Genomic DNA, 21,339 nt, shown 5'->3' with positions numbered 1-21,339 from the left:
AAAATGCAAATTGAGGGAGATAACATTGACAGTATGCATGAGGACCTCATTTAATTTTAAAGATATTTTAACTTTTATTTAAAACAAATTCTGAACCCCATTATATATGAATCTAGATTTATTTGCCTTTTTTTTGTATATGAATTTAAGATCCATTTATCATATTTCCCACTAGTCTCAATGGCTTTCAGGAACCAATTACCTGCATATTTTGAATGACGTCCGAGGCTACAATGACAAAATCCTTCAGACTAGTAACAATCGAATTGAATTCGTCTTTGTTCATTGGAAGGGGTTGATTAAGGGGATCCACATGTTTTTTTGTTTAGTTAAATAAACCTCAAGAGTTCACACATTTAAAAAGAAAAAAGGACCACCACCACCACCACTCATGAAACAATGCCATCTCTTTATTTTGAAACATTTCAGTGTGCACTCTTTAGATCCTCCTTCATGTTCACATTCTTGGAATGTAACACTGCCACAATATAAATATAAGCTTATGTACAGCCACTATTCTTAAAATGTTCACAGAATAAACACGCAATGAAACACTGTGAGGTAATCAGCTGGCTTCAAGCGGCTTGATCCCGAGCTGGACCCGATGAGGCGTTAGATCATTATGAACACATTTAAATAGAAACTCTGCTGTACTGGAAGCAGGACGGGGGAAAAAGAAAAGAAAAAAGACCTATTGTATACAGAGATCTACTAAACTGAGACGATGACAGTGGAGCAGGATGCCAACTGTGACACATCGTTGAAGACTTGTGATGCCAAGTTTAATTAACAGACATTTTCAAGTAGCTTCCATTGTACCACAAACCCCTGAAACGTAAATCTGTCCCAGTTAAAATTCCAAAAGGAGGAGAAGAGCAGAAAAAAGGGGAAAGCAAACAACGTTCTCGATGAAGGGAGCAAACGGGGAAACCGAACTGAAGTCAACCTGAGAGTCTGATGTGGGATAAAGAAGGTAAATATAGTATACAATTAACAGTCTTTGTTAATGTTCACCGATACAAATATACTTTAAATACCACCATCTATAGATATTAAGAAAAGGAACAGAGGGTTTGTTCATGATAATAAATAAAAAGTGTTTTGGGGTATTAAAATCATCAATTACTTAAATCTTGACATTTTCTGTTTGCACTCCTGAACGCAACCCTGCAGAGCTCCTCCTACAACACTGCTGAACGTTCACAACACAAGTTTCACAGCCTCTTTTTGAAACTCTGCACTTTGAGGACTTCCTACCTATTTAAGTGCATTTCAGTAGACATGCTGAAAATAAGTTAGACATTCAGAACGCACATTCTTAATCTGTAACACAACCACACAGCACAACAGTGGAAGAGAAAGTAAGAACAAAAGGCAAGAAAGACTCCAAGAAATAAAGTATTTTGTATGACCAGAATGAAGACCAATCCACCATGATGGTAGAGTTCCACCTGACGGCACAAGAGTGTCAGTTGTATCAGAACTGGACAAGTACATCAAGTGTTACAGCACCGTGGAAGTACGCCCACTAACGGGCCGTCCTGTCTCAACCCCGATGGCTGCAGCTCACAGCAAATCCATCTGTGAGAAAGTCCAGTTGGTGCAAAAGGCCGCACACTCATCTGGATTGTCAGCTTGCTCAGTAGCTGACCTCACATGACTGTGGAGAATAAAAAGCCCGGAGGTTCGATATCCCAAGAAACGGTCGCTGAAGCAGTGGTTGATCTTAATACGGACCGTTTGCATTTGTGACGTTTTGCTTTGGAGATCATTTGGTCAGTTCGGCTGTACAAAGCAAGGTGGGCCAATTCAGGAAAAGGGACTTCATTTCAGCTGTTCACAATACTCAACTTACTGAGAAGATTTGGAAACGAGAAAGACGAAAACATTGGAGAGATGAAAAGGTCAAGATGAAGGGGGGGGGGAAGACGGACAAGAAGAACATTAATGAAATGTGGAGGCACTATGTGAATTTAAAAAAAGAAAGAGCTTTAACATCACACGACTAAGTCCTATGATCTTCAAGTGCAGTCCAATTCAACCCTGTTTTTGTTGTTGTTGTTTTTTTACTGTCATCAGCTCAACACTCCCCGTCATTGCCCACAGTGGCGAGTATCAAACTTGTCTGCGCCAACTTCTGAAGCGGGACAAACGCACAGAAACAAAACGTACTTGGGGCCAACGAATGGGTTATTAGTGCGGTTATTAGGCCGTGCTGGCAGATTAGGTGAGGGGAAATGTCTGAGGAGATCCATCGGTTCATGATGGTGGAGAGAGCAGTGGGACGGCTGGGATCATTTGTCTGTGACTGCTGCCGCCATCGGAGCACGTAAAGTTCCACGAGCGGTCGCCGCCAACTCCTCGATTTCTGTGTTTAATCGCCTGATGACCCACTCCATTGCCTCCCGACCCTGAGACAGAGAGAGGGAGAGTATTACAAAACATAACCGGCACATTGCTATGAAGAGAGATGGGATGAGTTGTGAGGAGGATTTAAAAAAAGGGCGGCTTCACCTTGCCGGCGTTTGTAGAGATGGTCTTGGCCATGAGACCCTCGAGGTAGCTACTCAGACTGATGCCTTTCACACTGATCAGAGCTTCCTGTGTCAGCACCGTCCTGAGAACACAATTACACAAATAAAAGAAAGGTCATAAAACAGTCGACAGAAAGTTAAAGTCAAGTCATTTTATAATCTTTCAATTAAAAAGACAAAATAAATGTTGCGAACAAAAGCACATCTTTTTGCAAGAAATTTTGATCCAAAAAGCACACATAAAAAAAAAGACCAAACTAGAAATAACCTAAATAAATCATTTTGAAATATCACGGGTGAAATAAAAATGGAGTCCTTTACTTTTCAGGATCCTGCGGATGTGGCTTGTACGTCAACTTCTCATCCACAGACACCAGGTTAGTGAAGGAGATCTGCATGAACCAAACAAAGTCAAAGTTAGTCTACGTCTCTCACTTACAATATGTACATTTTGCCCCAGACATTGATCCTCTTGCTCGACGAGACCGTTGTCGTGGTGAACGTGTTATAGCAGGAAAAACACAGGTGCAACTGATAACATTAACAAATCATGTTAAAATTCAGTGGACATTTGAACAAACAAAATCAATTGAGTTTTTCCAGAGATATGAAAGTTCCATTAGAAATAATGCCGCAAATGCACAGAGATAATGATCTCTAAATGAGTACCGATGCAGAACATTAAGACCAGAGAGCGTGGTGTCGAGTGTATAGACGTATAGATGTGTGATGTTCGATGCAGGCTTTTCAAATGAGTGTAAACGAGTGTCAGTCCAGGGTCAAAAGGTCGGTTTGGTTCACCTTTGCCTGAGAATCCTCTAAAGAAAAATGTGTGAAAAGACAAAGTGTGAATCTTTCTTTCATTCCTGGAGAGTTTTAGAGTCGAATGTTTTAACGGTCCCTTCAGGAGCTTCGGGGGGATGATCCCAGTGATCAATGAGGTTTCTCAAAAAAGGAACGAAATATCGTCATCTGCTGTAAAACTGATTGACTGGCAGAGATTAGGATCACGGACTATTTTATGTGGATTTGTGACGGAAAATCAGTGCATTGTTTGTAGATTTAAGAGCTTAATGTGGAAAATGGGCCATAAGATGTCCACAAAAAAAGTTTTATGGTCTAGAAACCTTAAAATATGAGATACGATGGCTTAACTAAAGTTATAACTAGAGTATCTCCCGAAACGGATGAAAGGGAACCGTTGTTAGAATCTATCCTTTGCCAGTGCAACAGCTTCAGGGTCTCGTCACATGGTGGAAATAAATAAAAACACCAAAACAACTGCTAAGCATTCTGTTAAGCACAACAACAAACATCCTCAAACACAGCTATTTTATCTCAAAACTGTAAAAAAACGTAACATTAAAGCGTCGCCTTCAGGGAGCCAGACTCTGTGGGTCTGAGCACCCGGCGAGTCTCAGAACCACAGATTTAATGAAGGCGTCCAGAGTCATGACGCCATCTCTGGATGGAAAGGCGTAAACAGGTGGTTTAATACCACTTATATGACATGCAAAACATCTCTCAATACCGGTTGTTGAACTCTGCTCGCATGTCTCTCTCTTAAAAAGGGAAAAAACAAACATACATATGTAATCTGTAAAGAATTTATTATAAATATTATCTTTAAAAAAAGAGGAAAGAAATTCAGGCCTCCATCCATATCATGATACAGCTCTTGTAAAAAAAAAAAAGGTAATAGGAAGGATGCTCTTGATTAACTTTTTAAAATTAATTAGGTATCTGCCAAATTCCTAAATTGCAATGTACACGCTAGATGAAATACTAAATATAAAAAGGGAATTGCACATTTTCTTTCCAGCGATGCAGCCGCTGGATGTCCGCCACACTCCATCAACATATCTGAATGAGTTTGTTTTCTGTCCCACTGGCACTCACTCTTTGCGTCACTGTTCAGTGGTTCTTACAGAAAGTGCACAAATTAACAATAATGACAGGACTACTTACATTTGTAGATTTCAGCTCAAAGCTCTTCTCTCTGGGGTCCACAACTGAATGTTCCTGAACATAAGTGCATGTTCTCGTTACCCCGATGAGCTGCAGAAAAAGGACACAACCCAGGATTGTTTTTTTTTTTTTTTTAAAACATTACATTTGGCTGTTCAGGACAGGCACAAAACTTTTACCAACAATTGGGATGTGAGGATTCTTTAAATAACTATGTTGAGCCTTTACGGTCTCAATATCTCACATAATAATGTATTCTATTGTCATGTATTTTAACTATCAAGTTGTGTTATTAATTTCTTTAGCTTAAGAGACCAGCATTCAAATTTGGGCAGACGATGTATATACAGCTGGCAGACCATAAACACAGCTGTGATTATATTATGTTATTAAGATTAGTCCAGGTGGAGTTCATCTTCAACAAGCCTTTTATCGATCAAAAGAAAGCAGCAGCTCAAGAGTTTCTCTCATCATCTGACTTACAGACTTGGCCATGGCGGGAAGCCCCCACTCTGTGCTGAGCAGCCTGGTGCTGTGTAACCGGCCCTCTGTGTCCACGCTTCTGTCCAGGACATCCACACCAAACACGCCGGGGTTCATGGGGTTGGGGTACTTCTGCATCGCCGCCTTGGTCACCGTCTCCCATGGATGGCTGTCAAAACCAGTATTAACATTTAGCAAGTTCTGAACGGTAACTTAACACTTTGGAAAAGGACTGCGGATTGTCAATGTTAGCCAACTATTACATTATAATACATGTACACACACACACAGACACACATAAAACAAAGTGTATTGCTTCAGGTGATAGCGCAAGAATCCATCTGCTTTGCAAGATAAACGTGACTGAATATGATTGAAATTAAGAACTTTAAATCTGTTAATTTTCACCACTTAACTCTTGCATGTTGGGCAAAAGCTGACAAACAAATAACTTTGAAGTTCATTCCTTATGCACAGGATTCAAGGGGAAAATATGATACGGTATTTTCTAAATAGATCCAATTTCATATAGTCAATATTAAAAGACAGGTGCGGAATCAAAATGGAGGAATCTCCTGGATATTCATACTGTGACAGGAGGACGAGGAACGCCCCTCCACCCAGCACCGCGGATTCAACGAGAAACTTATGGAAAGGGACAAAAAGCCGACCGCACCATTGTTCCTCACACACTAGTCTGACGAGCGAGCACACACACACGCACACACGGTCTCGTTTGACAGACAGACGGACCGTTACGCAACAATGATCCCGGTTCAGCCGCAAACGTTGTCCCCGTGAAGACACACCACAATAACCCCCTATATATATATATATTATCATCAGCTAACGTGTGGCGGAAACGTCTCGATGCGCTCACATGTGAAAGTCACAGACGAGATTACTTTACGGCATCTGATAACCAAGTTAGCTTTCAAGCTAACAGCCGAAAGCTAACGTTGACTAAAGCAGCTCAAACAAGTAACAAGTAAAACTGCATTTACTGAACGCGATTACGGACATGAATGAGAAACGGTTGAGTAAGCTAACCTGAAGTTGCAGTTAACCGTAAATCACGTAACCTTTGACGCTAACTTACGTGCACCCTTAGCAGCTAAGGAGGCTAGTGACGTTCAAGGGAACCCGCAAACACGTCTCACTCAACAGATACAAAAGGCTTCATCACAGACGGAGAACTACTCACTTGAAAATGTGCTCTGAAGCCCAGATCTTCATTTTGCGAGGCTCTTGTCCGTCAGGGCTCGGGCGCCGGTGACAGCGTGACCGCGGGTAGGAAGGAAGGAGCCGAAGGAGACGACCTTAAAAGGACGACATGCCCCCTGGTGGCAGAGACAGGCGCTGCACCCTGACATCCAGAACAATCCTTCACGTTACTAAAGCACATCCGCTTTATTATTAACGTACACTTATACTCAAATTGGTTTCACGGGTAAATAAATGTAATATGCCCCAACAAATCCTGCATGAAACTTTTTATTAATTTGAGTATTTCATCATCTGATCTTGTTACTCCAAATAAACACATTGCAATATCTTAATGCATAATTAAAAACGGTGCATCCTATTTATACGGAAATTCTAGCTATAATAGGAATCCAATAAATTGGCATTATTTGTCCTATAAGCAATTTGATCTTATTTTACAACTCGTTATATTTGGTGACTACCTATCAATTTAATGTGTAAAGGTAACTTACTTCAATTATTGGCACCACATAATCTAAAGGTACATTTACAATCAACCTACTGTGTGAGATGTCATCAAGAAATAAAGAAGAAGAAAAAGAGTGGTTGAGGTGTTGTCTGGAGGCGGGACAAGTGGCCGTCAAAGCTGTCAATCATGACCAAACACGGTTCTTATTGGGCGGAGGAAAGACCAGACGTATCTCAAATGTCGTCATCACGCACATATCCGACCTGTCCTTGAAGCCATAACACGAACAAGATGGTTGCATACTGGAGACAGGCAGGCCTCAGGTACAAATAGTAATATATTCTATATGTAAACAGTTAGCTTTGTGCTCAGTGTTTACCACGTTACTGTAATTTATGAGTTCTTTGAACTGAATACTTTCGTGAAATCCGTGTTGTTGTGTCTATTAAATGCTCAGAGGGCGACATGGCCCAGCTTTAGTTCACTGTTAGCTTCACTCGTGCGTTTAGACTGCGGAGCTAACGTTAGATGATAACCGTCCATGACGGGGCTCTTTCTGATAATGCATGGGCTTCACTAATATGTGTCATTGGGGGCACATGTGTGTTTGTACTGTCAGTATCATTGTCCTTCAGCACGCGGCTAACGAGTGATTTCTCCCTGCAGCTACATCCGCTTCTCCGCTATCTGCGCCAGCGCGGTGCGGGGGGCGATGAAGCCGAAGTTCCAAGCCGTCGCTTTGAAGGCCGCAGAGGCCAACTTGAAGGTCTTAAAACCCAAAAAATGTAAGTTGATCAAATGTTATAGGTTAGCAGCAGTAGAGAGAAACGTTGCTCCTAGCGGCACGTAAAGTCACCGTGGGCCCCGGTGTGTGACGAGGTCAGGCGGCGGTGACATTGAGTCTTCAAGTACAAGTGAAAGACGTGCAGCCTAACTTTATGAAAGAATAATTATCTGCTGCATACAGGATCATCAGTGACCTTTCAGAGTGCTGTATCGTCATTTTGAAACCTGTAGGCATCGTTTTAACGTTGTGCCTTATCAAGGTGGTGATTTCTAATGAATTCATATACTAATGAGTAGCTACATATATAACAATGCATTATCTTTTCAATATGAGTTACCTGGAAACGTCCATGAAAAGTCTTTTGTATGAAAAATCTTAATCTCCAAGTAACAAATAATTAGACAAATTGAGGTTTGGGTTGAATGAGTCTTTTGGTACATGTCAACCAAGACAACATCGTTCACATGGGGTACAATTCAAATTACTATATATTTTTAACTAAAACTCTACTGACTGGAAGTAAGTAATGTGTTTGTCATCCAAATACATTTTAGAAGTTGAGTTTACTGTCCAAGTAGACAAACTCTAAACCTGACTCACTTGTATGAATGATTCTCACGTTCTGTTTGGGAAGCCATATCATTTTCACAATTATATATTTAGTAATGTTTCTATCCTTTTCTTTCTGTTTTCCCTCCAGGATTTGAGGCTGTGATGTATAGTTGTACCTTGAGTTGTGAGGTCCTTTCACTGTCCAGTCCTGCACACCATGGACAGGACCAAAAAAAAAGATGGATGACATCAAGATGACCGGAATGAAATTATTGTACTTTCATTTGTAATTTAAAATCGTATTAAAGATGTCTGTTGGAAATACATTTTGTGTCCTTGGATTCTTGTCTTCTGGTGAATCTAGTATTTACAACACTGCAGAACGAGACACTAATACATTAGTCTGTAACTATTTTTATTTTGGTATAAATCAGTACAGTAGTACATGTCATTTACAGAAATCTGGTATTTACAGATGTACTTGTGCTGATCCATGAGTATATCAATGGTTTGTTGAACTGTCATTGATGCTGTAAGAGGTGTAGGGAACAGGGTGTTGTGTGTTCTGTAAAGATCTGAATCCAAAATCATTAGAAATGCATGCATTTCCCAGTGGACTGGAAAACAAGTATTCCACAGCAAATAAGTGGCAGCACTTTATTTGTTTTAACTGCAGTTCTTTAATTTTTTTTTAGTGCCTTCTAAATTACTTTGACATGTCATTGTGTATGATGCAGGCACACGATAGAGCATGAATTTAATCAATGTCCGTAAACAAACTATCATGACAAGTGAATTCCAGATTAATGAGCTAAATAAAACTACAAGCAAACCAGGGAAATAGTTTTTGTATTTATGAATACTTCTTCTAGTATGACTGTTTGTCCATTTTTATATGCACGCTGATCTCTGATTTCCCTTTCCATGTATGTCAGAGGTCAAGATTAGTCTGAATCTTAACTCTTGCTCAGCGGCACTTCAGCGGGGTTCTTAATTACAACTGGATAATAAATCACAAGTTCCCCCGGCTGCTCCATTTGCAACAAATTCCATTTTAATTGCACTCATGTTGAAACATTAATTTTGAGTGATGGGAGTTTAGTGTGAACACATCCACAGGCGTCATTTCACCCTCCATGTCCCGTACTAACGGATGGTACTCCACCAAACCCTAGCTGTCCTTCTTTTCCCTGGTCATCTTGATCATTGTCTCTGGCGATCGGTAGAGGAAGATCAGTTTGTCAAAGAGCGTCTCCTCCAGCTCCATCTCTCCCGTCTCGCGGACCACAAAGATGTCCGTGCAGAGCTTCAGGACCCGGTCCACACACGGGAGCTCCTCAAACATGATGGACCTGGAGATCCCGTTGAAGAACTCCCTGACGAACTTTCCGATGACCAGCACCACCGACATGTACAGGCCTACGATGCTGTGGTGGAGAGGAGAGGAGCAGAGAGAGTGGGCATGTTTGAATAAGTCGATGTGAGAGAGATACCGCTGTGAGCGCATAACAGCTGGAGAGTTTTACCGTCATCATGCTGGTGAGAGGTCTTGTTACCTACCCGTGACCAGCCAGAAAGCCCAGGCTGGAGGGGCTGACTTTGTCACTTAACACCACTATCTCGATGCTGTGACACTTGTGGTTGGAAAAGGCGAGAACAGGGGAGCACTCCTCCACCACCCACCACTGGTCTGACCCTCCGTTGATCTGTTGAAGTTGGACTGACATGGGCCTGAAGAAAGCCAGGGCCTGGAGGTCTGTACGGTCCGAGTGCGCTGAGGGAAGACGTGCCGGGGTTCAAACAAACTGCATGTTTTAAACAAGAGATCGATGGATCATCACCTGGTATTTGTCCAAGATGGATCCCTTTGAATAGTATCAGTACAATGCAGCTATAATTCACGGGGAAAAAGTCTGTAGTATGGTCAAGAAACAATAAACTGTAACTAACCGACTGTCATCCTGGTTGCCATTTTGGACTCTGGTCCTTTGGGACCCCTGATGAACTTTGGTAGCAGAGAATTAATGATCCTACAGGACAGAATAAGATGAAGAAAACATGTTGCAATGAGACTGTCTGGGTACATACAATAATATTTCAGCTCTTATAGTGTCATGCTTATTACTAAGGTATTTTTTAAAGTTTACTTAATTTTAGCCATTACTCGCAGGTGTAATTTCTAGTCAGTGAGCAGACTGCATTTCAACCCGAGAAGCAATAATAGCACAACCAAGTAAAACCAACTGGTTGTGTGTGTGTGTGTGTGTGTGTGTTCACTGCCACTCACAAAGGTTTGCTGCTGTTGCCTTTCAGCATGTGGACAATCCCTTCCCTCAAGGCCTTGTCCTCAAACTTCACGGTGTGTTCTCCCACCGTCTCTGCATTCATTGATATGGACGGATCCCTGAGAAGTGACGGAGAGGAGCGTTACGTAGCACAGGGACCAAAGTTCGTTCAGCGTGATGTGCATCTTATGCAAAATCCAGCCAAACGATTTTAGAATTAAAATACCGAACAGTTTAATGAAGAGATCTGCATGAAGAATTCAGAATTAATTAATTAATTAATTAATTAAGAATTTAACTTTTTTAGTAAACTTAAACTTGATACGTTTCTGAATCACAAAGAAATGTATGGACATCTGCATTATGAAACAACAACACACACACACACGCACACACAGATCACAATACAAGCAAACACACACACACACACACTGACCTGAGCAGTGTCCAGCGTAAGGTCATGTATATATAAGAGGAGTTGCTGAGCTCCTGGATCATGGCCGCTCGACTAGCCGGGCTGATGCTCCACAGCAGACTGGCATCACTCTTGATCTTAGCAACAACAATGTCGTCCACCACATATTTCATTATGAACTGCATAGCGGACTGGTAGAGAGAGAGAGAGAGAGAGAGAGAGAGAGAGAGAGAGAGAGAAGGGAATTATATTAACGCGGTTATTTCAATAAATGTCACCATATTGCCTTTTGTTTGTATTGCCCGTTGCTTACAGGTGCCTCACAAATAGACTTGCCTTGCCTGTGCATCATACTTGTTTATGTATCAACATACTGCAAACCCTTTTCATGACATCCACAAAAAATAACCCCCTTAAAATACCATCTTTCACATAAACAGTTAGGCTACCCTACAATTAATTCTTACAAAATCACTAAAACTCACAAGTTGACAAAAAAAGAAGTCACCCACAGAAGTTTACATCTACTGTACATGAACATACAACTACAAAAATAGAGGGTCTCTCCCTCATGGCCACCGGCAGTTATTATGATTAAGATAAGTATTGCATATTCTACAAATACAGTAGAAACGCCATAAATTTGTATTAGTTCCTTGTCCCATTTCTGGTGGTCTCAGTTTGGTGTTTACGGTTCAATCTTACTGGATGGGTCGCGTAGACCTTGGTGAGTCTGTTGAATCCAGCTTCTGTATACGGAACCAAGTTCTTCTCCTGAGCGCTCATGGTGAACAGAGGCTGTGGGAACACAATTAGACGCACTCAACAGTTACACATACACACAAACACTGGACATGGACAATGACGCGCGCCTGGACAGCACAGCTAGGGGGGAAACGTTATCATGTTATGAACCCTGATGGCCGTGCAGGCGAGGGGTTGTTGTCTTTGGCTCTCGAGGTGGCTGTCTGTCTGTCAGTCTGCTCATTTGGTCCAGACTGAAATATCTTAACAAATACACACTTAGCCCGAACTACCTCCTGCCACCAGGTATCTGGGAAACAACTCTTGAGGGGAAGTGGTAGCGGTCGTCACACTAAGCAATTTTGTGTATACACTCATGGACTTTAGCGATCCACTGACTTATCCTGTGGCGTCACCATTAGTTTGACATTTTTGGTTTTAAGTGAAATGTTTTTTGTGTTAAACTTTCACTGTAGCATTTCAAGCGAAACACGTCTTCGCTGTTCCTCCTTTTACAAGCAAGAACTCCTCGATGAGAATAAGCTTTAGTGTTTTAGAATAAAAACATGAAATCACTCAAAGTTGAAAGCAAGCACACAGTTAAGTAAAGCTGTTTCCATCCGGACCTCATATCCTGCGATGCTGAGCTGGATGGAGACTTCCACCGGCTGATTGGTCACTCCGGCAGCCGACTGGACCAACGACATGAAGAGGAGCGGGAACCAGATGATGCTGATGAGAGCGAAGATGATGAATCCTCCGAGCCCATATTTCACCACCTTCTTCTTCTTCTGCCCTTGAGTGTGGGGATATTTCTGGAAGGAATTACAATTAAATGACCGCAGTTCTCACCGTACAAAGAGAAAAGTTTAAAAAGACGAATGTTTGTCACAACTTATCATATTGAGGACTTTAAATTGAATAATTTGTCTGACCAGCAGCTATAAATGTATAGGTATTTATTTGATACTTCCTCTTATTTTAGAAGCTCTAACCAGAATACTATTAGTATTTTTACTGTTAATACTAAGTAATTTACTGGTCCACAGAATAGTTAAATAGATAGTAAATAAATATGAATATATTATCAATTATTATGAATTCATTATTATCTGCCAATAAGGAAGGGAGAACCTGGATGCCAGTAAAAACAGCCTTGCAGCTACAAATTAACATTTTAAAGCAGAGTATGATACTAGTACTTAATGCTCCATAAATATGATTCAAATATATAAACTTTGAGTGCTGTAGTAATAGTACAGCGAGCGGTGTGTGTACTATACACTCTCAATTACTTTCTCGGACTCCCTCCAGCATTTGAGGATGAATATGTTTGCATAGATGTCTTCAACACAAATCCAACTGGAGAGAGACAGAGTGGTGTCAGTCCAAACCCAATCCATCACGGCCCTCAGCTCCGTCAAGAAGGGAACCAAACGAAACCTGGATGAGGAGACGACAGGAGAATTGAAATACCACACAGCCCCAAACACTCTCAACACGTTCTCACACGTGTTTAAAGTGTAGAAAAGGTATCCGATTCAATGACGTTACATTACATTACATTACATGTCATTTAGCTGATGCTTTTATCCAAAGCGATTTACAATAAGTGCATTAAACCACGACTTCAAACTCAGAACAACAAGAATCAAGCAAGTACAATTTCTTCAATAAAGTTAAACTACAAAGTGCTATCAGTAAGAGCCATTTAAGTGCTACCAAAGTGTTACGTTACAATAACTTCATGCTGTTTCAGGAGCTATTTGTATTTATTAAAGCCATTAACTGTTCTCTTACCCTTGGAAGAGGAAGAGGTTCAGGTAGTTGAAGTTCTTGGTGAGGAAGTTTCCCAGGATGCGGTTTGGGTAGCCACATTTGATCTGATAGGCAGACAAGCCGAAGTAGATACACTTGACAAAGTACCAGAGCTGAGCAATAGAGTTTCTGTTGAACCTCCTGTGGAGCAAAAAAGACATGATGAGATAAGGCAATATCAAGGAAAATAATATCTAAGATACAACTCTTTCCTTTTTTTGTGTGCATCTTTCATCGTTCTCTTCCCCTCCATTTATTCCAATTATACAAATTGAATCTTGTACAACCGGAATTAAGGATGGAAGTTACATGTATATGACATAAGTAAGTGTGCGTTAGTTTAGTCCAGGATTCATTCTTCGATTTACTACTTTTTGTCAAACCCTTTATTTCATGGCACACAGGCCCTTAATAAAAAATGCAGAATAAGAGAATTACAACTAAATTAACAAATGAGGAGAATGACAGTTGATGACCTCTCCGTGACCCCGGGGAGGATGAAGAACATCCAGAAGTGTATGCCGAACACCAGCGCCACCTGGAAAACACACTTTCCCAGCAGGGACTTCTTCAGGTAGAGAGCCCGGTCCACTATCATGGTGCCGAATTGCATGAGCAGCATGACCAGGAAGGCCTCTGGGACCTGGTCCTCTGAGAGAGACTCTGTGATGTCTGCTACGGCCGAATATTTCTACAGACAGACAAAGATCAGCATGATTGATTGTGTCGTACTGTACATAACATGCATTTAAAGAGTGTATATTGTTGGTTTGCTGACAAGCAGTTCAGACTCTCACCCCAAAAGCCGAGTACCCATAGATAGTGACGATGAAGTTGACTACATCGATGAGAAACATGAGGGCATAGACGTCACACACAGGACTGTAGTCTGGGTGGATAATGTCATAGAAGAACTGTCTGATGGGTAAGTAAATATGAAGGGCACTGTAGAAAAAAACAGAATATACAGCCTCAAAAACACTCCAAGCTGCCATATTAACAAACTATATTTTAGAAAAGAATCAGTAAAATAATGTTAAAATGTCATGAGGTCTGTCTGCAACAACGCACACTTCTATGATGGCAGCTTTGGCGTGCAGCATCCTCTCTTTGAACAGCTGTCTAATCCTCTGCTTCCTGGTCAGCGGGGCCTTGTTTCTTTGCTGTCTCTTGTTCTTGCTGTGCTGCTTCTTGGGCTTCACGTCTCCATTAAAAAAAAAAACGTGTAATTGAGACATTTTAGTCATATATGGAGATTGACGTCAACTACCGGTGACAAAACAAACAAAACAAAAGACAACAGAAAATAAAGGAAGTCAGATTATATTTGAATCTTTTCTGAATATTCACCATCAGATTCTGCTGAGTTGCCTCTCTTTCCTCGACAGAATATGGAGTTGGTGGAGGCCTGGAAAGAGAACTTCAGCCGGCGCTGAGTTTTGTCTTTACTGTCCATCTTCTTCTTGTCGACTTTCTTCTTCATCTTCTTGAAGAAATCTGGCATCTCGACCTCTTTGTTGTCCCACAGCCCGTGGCACTACATGGACAACAAACTGAACTTTAGCATGCAAAACTAGCTGCGTGGCAGCAATGCTGGTGCTCCCTTGCAAGACATGAAGCGGCAGATGGGCGTAATTGAATGAGCGGGGTAACTTTTCATGGTTACCTTGAGAATAGAGCGGTGGAAAAACAGAGCAAGCAGCTGAATGAGGTCGAAAAGGACGTAGCCGTCTTTCTTCTCCACCCCGATGATGTTGGGCAGAGCGAAGGGCCGCTCAGCGTTGATGCCTCTGTAGGCAGAGGTGGTCCAGGGGAAGAAACCAAACTGGGAAAAGTACTTCACCACAACAGTCAGCTGAGAGAAACAGAGAAGAGAGGTCTGGATCAAGCATCAGCTGAAACAATAGAATCAACACCAAATTTCAGATCATATTTTCTCCATAAACTCATTTATGTTCTTTTTTTTCTATCCTTGGTGTTCACATATGGAACTAGTAAACCAAAGGAATGCTAAATATGAGAAAAAAGTAAATTGTTTTTTATTCCATTCATTAATTCTGAGATGAGATGAGGAGCAGGCTCCAGAGGTCTGGTGAGCTCACTTCTTTTTAACCCTAAGAGGACATGATGCATATGAACATGACCTGACTCTGTTTAAGGCAGTGTGTGTGTGTGTGTGTCTGCTTGTCGTCTAACACACTTTTTTTAATTTGCTAAATTGTAGTCTCAACCCAACCGATGCTGACTCAAGTGAAATCCATTGAGGCAATTTATCAGACTTCATTCAGCTCTCTCTGGAGCCACAACAGGCATTATAATACACTTACAGTATGCGCTGGTACTCCAAAAGACCAGTAAACTGACTTTAATGTGTAAAATCAGTGGGGTAGGACTACATTAGCCATACTGAATTTCTATGGACCATCCAACACTATTACATGAACTTGACTTGCACCCACGACCAGATTGTAAGTGGTCATGAAGCCAAATAAAGCTGCTCCAGAATAATATGAGCAAAGAAACGTTATTAGCTGCGAAATAAAAGTACAAGATATGCAGAATTGCAAACATCCATTCCTATGTAATAGACACATTTTGAGCAATCTTCCAAAGTGTAATGAATTTATCTATCAAACATTAAACCAATTGCAGCCGTGATGTCTTTTTGTTCCAAAATTGATATTAATTCAGCAATAAAACCCCTCAAGTTTGAACATCATGTCAAACTCACCACTTAATGTTGTAATAGCCTACCTCTGTGTAGATAATGGCAGTCATCCAGAAGCGTTTGGTTGGCCGGGGCACAGACAGCATGGCCCAGAGGAAGATGAGAATGGGCAGGATGAGGGAGAGCAGCGAAGCCGTGACCATGTGGTTGAGGATGATGACAAAATAGCACAGCATCTCTGACTTGGACACCATGGTGTTATAAAGGGCAATCAGCAGCTTCAGTGGCCTCGGCAACGTACAAAAAAACTTGTCGGACTCTGAGATCTCAATATTTTCAAAGATACTGCAGAAAGGAAGGGAAGGGAGGAAAATACAGAAATTATGATAATAGTGTCACTTGTCTCTCTCTCCCTAAAGATAAAAAATGCCTTCAACTAATACGTTTCTGTGCGTACTGACTTGTTAAGCAGCAGCTCACTGGCAGTAAGGTTCCTCGATTCCTGACTCAAGGGTTTAAGAGATTCTATGAGGTCGAGACTTTTCTCTCCATCACTCTCCCCGATGTCCAACAATGTGCATTCTGGGTAATCTGCGCATTCATTGTCTTCTCTCATTTGCGCTTCGTCATTCAGGTCTTCACTTTCCACCTCACACTCCTCCCCTCGTTGTTCCTCTTCCTCTGTCTCTTCTTGCTCAGGTTTCGTCTCCCCCTCCATGTCCTCCTCATACTCCTCTTCTTGTTCGTGGTCCTTCTTTTGTGGGACGTCAGCTTCACAGCTTTTGAGACAAGGATAGAGACAGGGACATTTCAACCTCAAGAATCAGATGGAAAGACGGTTATGCAACATTTGAACATAGCATATGTACACATACCGGACTCTCTTTACTTAAAGACTTCTCTCTCACCTTGGTGAAAGTTCGACAGTCTCAAAGGAGGACATGTCAATGTTGCCTGTTTTCAGGAGCCTCCGCCTAAGCTTGTCAGCTGCAGGCGACACAGCGGGAGGATCGTCCAGCTCTTCCAGGGTCGGCTGCCGGGAGCCGAGCATCGTCTCATCTGTCATGCAGCTGAAGATGAGGAGGAAAGAGCCGGTGAGTAGACTGTGTATATATATATATATACACATGTACATTAATAATGCTATTCATATTTAATTTGTCAAAGTTTACACATGCAGTACATGTATGCGTGTGATGAAAGACAGCAGTACATATGTGACCGACTCAGTGTTCAGTAACCGACCTGGAAACGCTGCTGCCCCAGGACATTTTGGAGGCTTGGTTCTTGAGCTTGGCATAGGCATGGCGCGAGGAGGGGACATCAGTCGGAGAGGGAGGGGGCAGGCAGTCCTCGATGTCTTCTTGAGATGAAAGTGTGTTCTGACGGGATATCCAGCTTTCATAAAACTGCTTTACGCTCTCCTGGCTCACCTCTTTACCCTGTAGAGCGAGGGAGCAAAAGGGTGTCGCAGACCCACAACTGTACTGTTTGTCCATTAAGTGTCCCCAAAAGCCATGTGAGCTAGTGAGCATGCACATCCTAAACGGGATGCACCCTTAATGTTACACCTGTGCTTTTGCTGCTGTCTTCAATTTACAGCCATCAGCTTAAAATCTTTTCCTCTCACCTTATTTTGCTGTTGGCTGAGTAACGCACGCTCGAAGCGCAGCACTTTGGAGATTTCCAGGGTTTCTTTACAGAATGAGTTCAGACCCTCTGTAAGGTCGTCAAGCAGGGACTTAATGAAGACCAAGAGGAACTTCAAGGTGTTAAAGACGCGCTGCACAATGTTTTCTGTAGGGAGAGGACATAGGTGAGCATGAATGAGTTGGCATATTAAAGGTTTCCCTGCTCCTGTACGCTTGTTCATATTACGGCAATAACATATAAAAAGTAATTTATTGACTAAGTATTCCTTTCACTCAGAAGTTAACTTGTGGTAGAAGGGTGGAGGAATCCAGTGGTTTGTTGTGAGTGTCAGTGGCTCATGTTGGTTTACCTTTTTCCTCCTCTCCCTCCTCCTCCTCCTCCTCCTCAGTGTGTTCATCCAGTTCATCCTCACTGGAGTCCGTTCTTTCAATGCCTGGAAGAAAGAAGATTTACTGATGCAGCATTTTGACAGTTAGTCCATCAGTCCGACAGCAGCAGGATGTTTTCACAACTCTGCTGGCCAGACCGCTGTCAAATCCATGGTCCCTTCCTAAGGATTCTGGTGACCTTGTGACCTCTCCTCTATCTCCATGATAACAACAGAATATCCCTTAAAAGGTTTGGTGAAGCCCAAGTTACTAAACAAAAATACCATGAAGCTATTTCATAACCACCACATGATGCTCGCTCACCCTGCTGTCTCTGCATCTCTCTCTCTGCTCTCTTCTTCTCTTCTCTCTTTATTTCTTTCTTCTCCCTTTTCAGGTCCTTCAGAGTCGACTTAGAGCTGGTAACCCAGGCGTCGTAGGCCAACTGGGATATCAAAGACACAGATACACACGTCAACTGATGATGTTACAACATCAACACACTAACAACTCTCTGTGTTCCCTTTTAAAGGATGATCCTGAAGCATATAGAACAGCATGTATGTGTCCTTTTCTTTTGTCGTTAGTTTCATGTTTCAGTTTTTTTTCTGGCTCTTACCTGGAAAGCAGATTTCTTTGGTGCTGGTACCTCGTCCTTCTTCTCTGTAACTTCCTCCTCTTCCTCCTCACTGTCACTTTCAAACAGGTGGTAGCCACAGTTGTTTTCCACTGCATGAAACAGAACAGTGTCAAAGCCGCATCATTCATGTTGAGCTCTTGAGCCTGATCCACAGCTGGCCAATACAGCAGCTCAGTGGCTACTGTGTTATTACACAACCTGTTGAGATGATATGTGATAGGAAATATCAGATCATTCTTAGCACTGAGCAGTGTTTATGTTGGGTGGTGCTGCTGCTCACCTCCAGGCTGAGACACCCAAGGCTTCCACCATTTTCCGGCATCTTTCTTTGCCTTCTCATCATCACCTGGGAAACGCAAATCAGTCAGTTTACTCATCACAGATATTTGATGATTTTCTCCTTTTCAATGATAAAGACTGAAGAGAAGTATATAGCCCGTGTTGACTCAAAATGATCTTTCACCGTAAAAATAAACTTCAATCATGTGTCTGAAATTTAGCTCAAATGTATATAGACGATTGGAGCTTTAATAATAGATAGAATTTGCTTTTAAAAAGTGTGGTATTACACTGCACATGCTTTGTTGGTTTGTAACAGTAGAAACAGAAAATAGATTCACTTGTGTTACGCAGTGCCTCCTGCTCCTGATCAGCAGGGAGAGCTGGCTTGTGTGCTGCTTTAGGACCACTCTTCTCTTTAGATTTGATCTTCTCCATCCTAGAGGAAGAGAGTGTAAAGGCAAGTTAGCTAATCACTGTTTACTTTTTCCCTGAGACAATAAAAGTCAGCTTATTCATTTATTCACAGTCAGAACAGTGAATGTTGCACTGCAAATGCATTTCGTACTGACTGTACACTGTTTAATGTGTCTTACTGTTTCTTCAGTGTCTCCACAGATTTCTTCTCCATCTCCAGTCTGACTGCTATCTGCTTCTTCACTCTGGCCTCAAACAGCTCAGCGCCCCTTGGAGGTAGAGAGAGGGAGAGGAACCGAGCATTACTTAAATTGTTGAGGTCGCCATCTGTTCATTTCATCACTGCTGCGTGTGTTTTAGCTGCGACCGGACGCTCTATAGCTCCCTTTGTCTGTCAGTAGGATGGTCCACAAAAGTTTCCCCACCCTTTGGTAGTTGTTGCCCTGGGAGGCTGAAATGTGTCATGGAGGTCAAATGTGTGTGTGGAGACGTGGCAGTGAGAGTGGCCAATATCCAAAAGGCACATTACTCTTAAAGGATTTATGTCCCATGACCAAACTGAAGAACCGCTTGTCGTAGTGGGTCCCTTTTTCATTTCCCTATGGAGGTCAAGTGTTTGTCTTGAGTCTTCACAGCAGTATTTCACACACACACACACACATCTCAGACACGTCAGCTGAGCATGTTAAAATCTGTAACAATGAAATATTTATGTAGAATATAGTTTCAATAATAAATTAATAATGAATAGTTATTTACACTGTCTCGGAAATTACTGTTTTCCTTACAAGCAGAGCAACATTATTCATACCAGGAAACTTCTCTGAAATAATTATTAAATTAATAATGATTTAATAGAGCGTTACAAAAAATAAAACTGAACAGTGAGCTGCTTCATCCAAAGCGAGTTTGACTCTTTTGCCTATCACATCCCTTTGGTTTCCTTTATAAACTAAAAACAGACAAGCAAGGTTGGGTTTAATGTATCAAACTAAATTCAAATGTTTCCCCCTCGTTGCCCCTCACCCTAACTGTGAACTCTAAAGTTAACTGGCTGCTGCTTTAAAGCATGTTAGGGACCTAAGGAGGAGGTTAGTGTGAAGTACAGACCTGGAGGCCAATATCTTAGACGACTTGAGGTCAGACACCACGTACAGGAAGTAGTAGCTGAGGAAGACCCTCCTCTGTGCCAGGAGGACAGTGAAACAGATCGCATCCCAGACGATGCCGGCCTCACCCTCAGGCAGCTCGCACTCATCGTCAGGAGCAGCTGACGAAATGGAAGAAATAGTTATACTCTGTTTGAATAATCGGACAAACTAATGAGGAACATAAAAAGGTGCTCAATAAGGTCTCAGTTCCCTGATTTCTGCATCCTTCACAGACATGAACTCTGATTGTAGGTCCAACGTGAACTCTAACACAAAGTTTATTTGTAATATTAATATCAACCAAACTTGATTCACTGACATTTAAGTTGTCCTTCATCATCATCTGTTGCAGACACTTACGGACGTCGTAGTCTTTGATGGTGCAGAACATGCTGAATGCCTGAATCAACCAGCAGCCGTTCTTCAACAGGCTGTCCAGGTAGGCACAAGAACCGAGCTGATCACAAAATACACAAACAGTGTCAGAAAGAGGCTATGACTGACCGCGTAGAGCCCACTCAAAAGGCTAACAAATTAAGTGATGGGTGCTTGCACTGGTTCACTGTGTGGACACTCACCGACAGCAGGTTCTTCATGGCAATCACAAAGCAGGTGTATCCGATGAGCCAGTCCCACAGTCGCAGGATGTATCTGACAGGCTGCATCAACACGCTGCCTCCAAACAACATGAAGTAGAAACAGGCCACCAGGTAGCCCAGGCAGAAGATGTTGATCCGCGTGGTGCCGGTGATGAAGATGAGGCACAGCACCAGCCAGAAGAAGTAGCTGAACACAAACACCTTCACCATGTCGAGGTAGCACCTGAGGACCAGACAGAGAGGGAACATAAAACTAATTAAAAAACAATGCTGCCAGATAAACAGATAAAACAGACAAAGAGT

General features: G+C 42.0%; 3 protein-coding genes across 3 annotated transcripts in view; 1 reads left to right on the top strand and 2 right to left on the bottom strand.

The window, feature by feature from the left end:
- Positions 1-389: 389 nt before the first annotated feature.
- Positions 390-6,782, bottom strand: LOC117733390 (PRELI domain containing protein 3B-like). The gene is made up of 7 exons (XM_034537015.1): positions 6,704-6,782; positions 6,190-6,351; positions 4,986-5,154; positions 4,503-4,592; positions 2,856-2,926; positions 2,515-2,617; positions 390-2,411 (listed from the first exon to the last, which is right to left on the bottom strand). Exons 2-7 carry the CDS (start codon positions 6,219-6,221, stop codon positions 2,295-2,297), a joined length of 582 nt encoding a protein of 193 aa, XP_034392906.1. The 5' UTR covers positions 6,222-6,351; positions 6,704-6,782; the 3' UTR covers positions 390-2,294.
- Positions 6,783-6,881: 99 nt separating this feature from the next.
- atp5f1e (ATP synthase F1 subunit epsilon) lies at positions 6,882-8,325 on the top strand. Its single transcript, XM_034537287.1, has 3 exons — positions 6,882-6,983; positions 7,327-7,445; positions 8,148-8,325. Coding segments are annotated over exons 1-3 (153 nt in total). The 5' UTR covers positions 6,882-6,951; the 3' UTR covers positions 8,150-8,325.
- Positions 8,326-8,572: 247 nt separating this feature from the next.
- si:dkey-11f4.7 (piezo-type mechanosensitive ion channel component 2) overlaps positions 8,573-21,339 on the bottom strand; it is a 31,632-nt gene continuing 18,865 nt past the window's right edge. The window contains exons 29-56 of the mRNA XM_034537364.1: positions 21,016-21,259; positions 20,798-20,894; positions 20,397-20,556; positions 19,466-19,555; positions 19,211-19,308; positions 18,871-18,936; positions 18,570-18,679; positions 18,275-18,395; positions 17,932-18,015; positions 17,560-17,726; positions 17,175-17,371; positions 16,838-16,999; positions 16,391-16,708; positions 16,016-16,274; positions 14,928-15,116; positions 14,612-14,798; positions 14,333-14,465; positions 14,059-14,206; positions 13,738-13,952; positions 13,244-13,402; positions 12,739-12,886; positions 12,070-12,258; positions 11,405-11,497; positions 10,721-10,890; positions 10,287-10,403; positions 9,950-10,029; positions 9,560-9,773; positions 8,573-9,426 (exon numbers count right to left, since the gene is read on the bottom strand). Of these exons, the coding sequence (XP_034393255.1) occupies positions 9,171-9,426; positions 9,560-9,773; positions 9,950-10,029; positions 10,287-10,403; positions 10,721-10,890; positions 11,405-11,497; positions 12,070-12,258; positions 12,739-12,886; positions 13,244-13,402; positions 13,738-13,952; positions 14,059-14,206; positions 14,333-14,465; positions 14,612-14,798; positions 14,928-15,116; positions 16,016-16,274; positions 16,391-16,708; positions 16,838-16,999; positions 17,175-17,371; positions 17,560-17,726; positions 17,932-18,015; positions 18,275-18,395; positions 18,570-18,679; positions 18,871-18,936; positions 19,211-19,308; positions 19,466-19,555; positions 20,397-20,556; positions 20,798-20,894; positions 21,016-21,259 (4,471 nt within the window). The 3' untranslated portion in view covers positions 8,573-9,170. The remainder of the gene's footprint in view (positions 9,427-9,559; positions 9,774-9,949; positions 10,030-10,286; positions 10,404-10,720; positions 10,891-11,404; positions 11,498-12,069; positions 12,259-12,738; positions 12,887-13,243; positions 13,403-13,737; positions 13,953-14,058; positions 14,207-14,332; positions 14,466-14,611; positions 14,799-14,927; positions 15,117-16,015; positions 16,275-16,390; positions 16,709-16,837; positions 17,000-17,174; positions 17,372-17,559; positions 17,727-17,931; positions 18,016-18,274; positions 18,396-18,569; positions 18,680-18,870; positions 18,937-19,210; positions 19,309-19,465; positions 19,556-20,396; positions 20,557-20,797; positions 20,895-21,015; positions 21,260-21,339) is intronic.

Source organism: Cyclopterus lumpus, chromosome 7 (assembly GCF_009769545.1).
Source record: "Cyclopterus lumpus isolate fCycLum1 chromosome 7, fCycLum1.pri, whole genome shotgun sequence".
Taxonomy (NCBI): Eukaryota; Metazoa; Chordata; class Actinopteri; order Perciformes; family Cyclopteridae; genus Cyclopterus; species Cyclopterus lumpus.
The sequence above is the reverse complement of the archived record's forward strand: the minus strand, read 5'-3'. Positions and strand labels throughout refer to the sequence as shown.

Coding starts and splice junctions, on each gene's coding strand:
- LOC117733390 (XM_034537015.1), bottom strand. CDS start 6,221: ATGAAGATCTGGGCTTCAGAGCACATTTTCAA. Junction 5,155..6,189: donor GCTTCAGAGCACATTTTCAA/GTGAGTAGTTCT, acceptor TGGTTTTGACAG/CCATCCATGGGAGACGGTGA. Junction 4,593..4,985: donor TTCCCGCCATGGCCAAGTCT/GTAAGTCAGATG, acceptor CTTTTTCTGCAG/CTCATCGGGGTAACGAGAAC.
- atp5f1e (XM_034537287.1), top strand. CDS start 6,952: ATGGTTGCATACTGGAGACAGGCAGGCCTCAG. Junction 6,984..7,326: donor TGGAGACAGGCAGGCCTCAG/GTACAAATAGTA, acceptor TTCTCCCTGCAG/CTACATCCGCTTCTCCGCTA.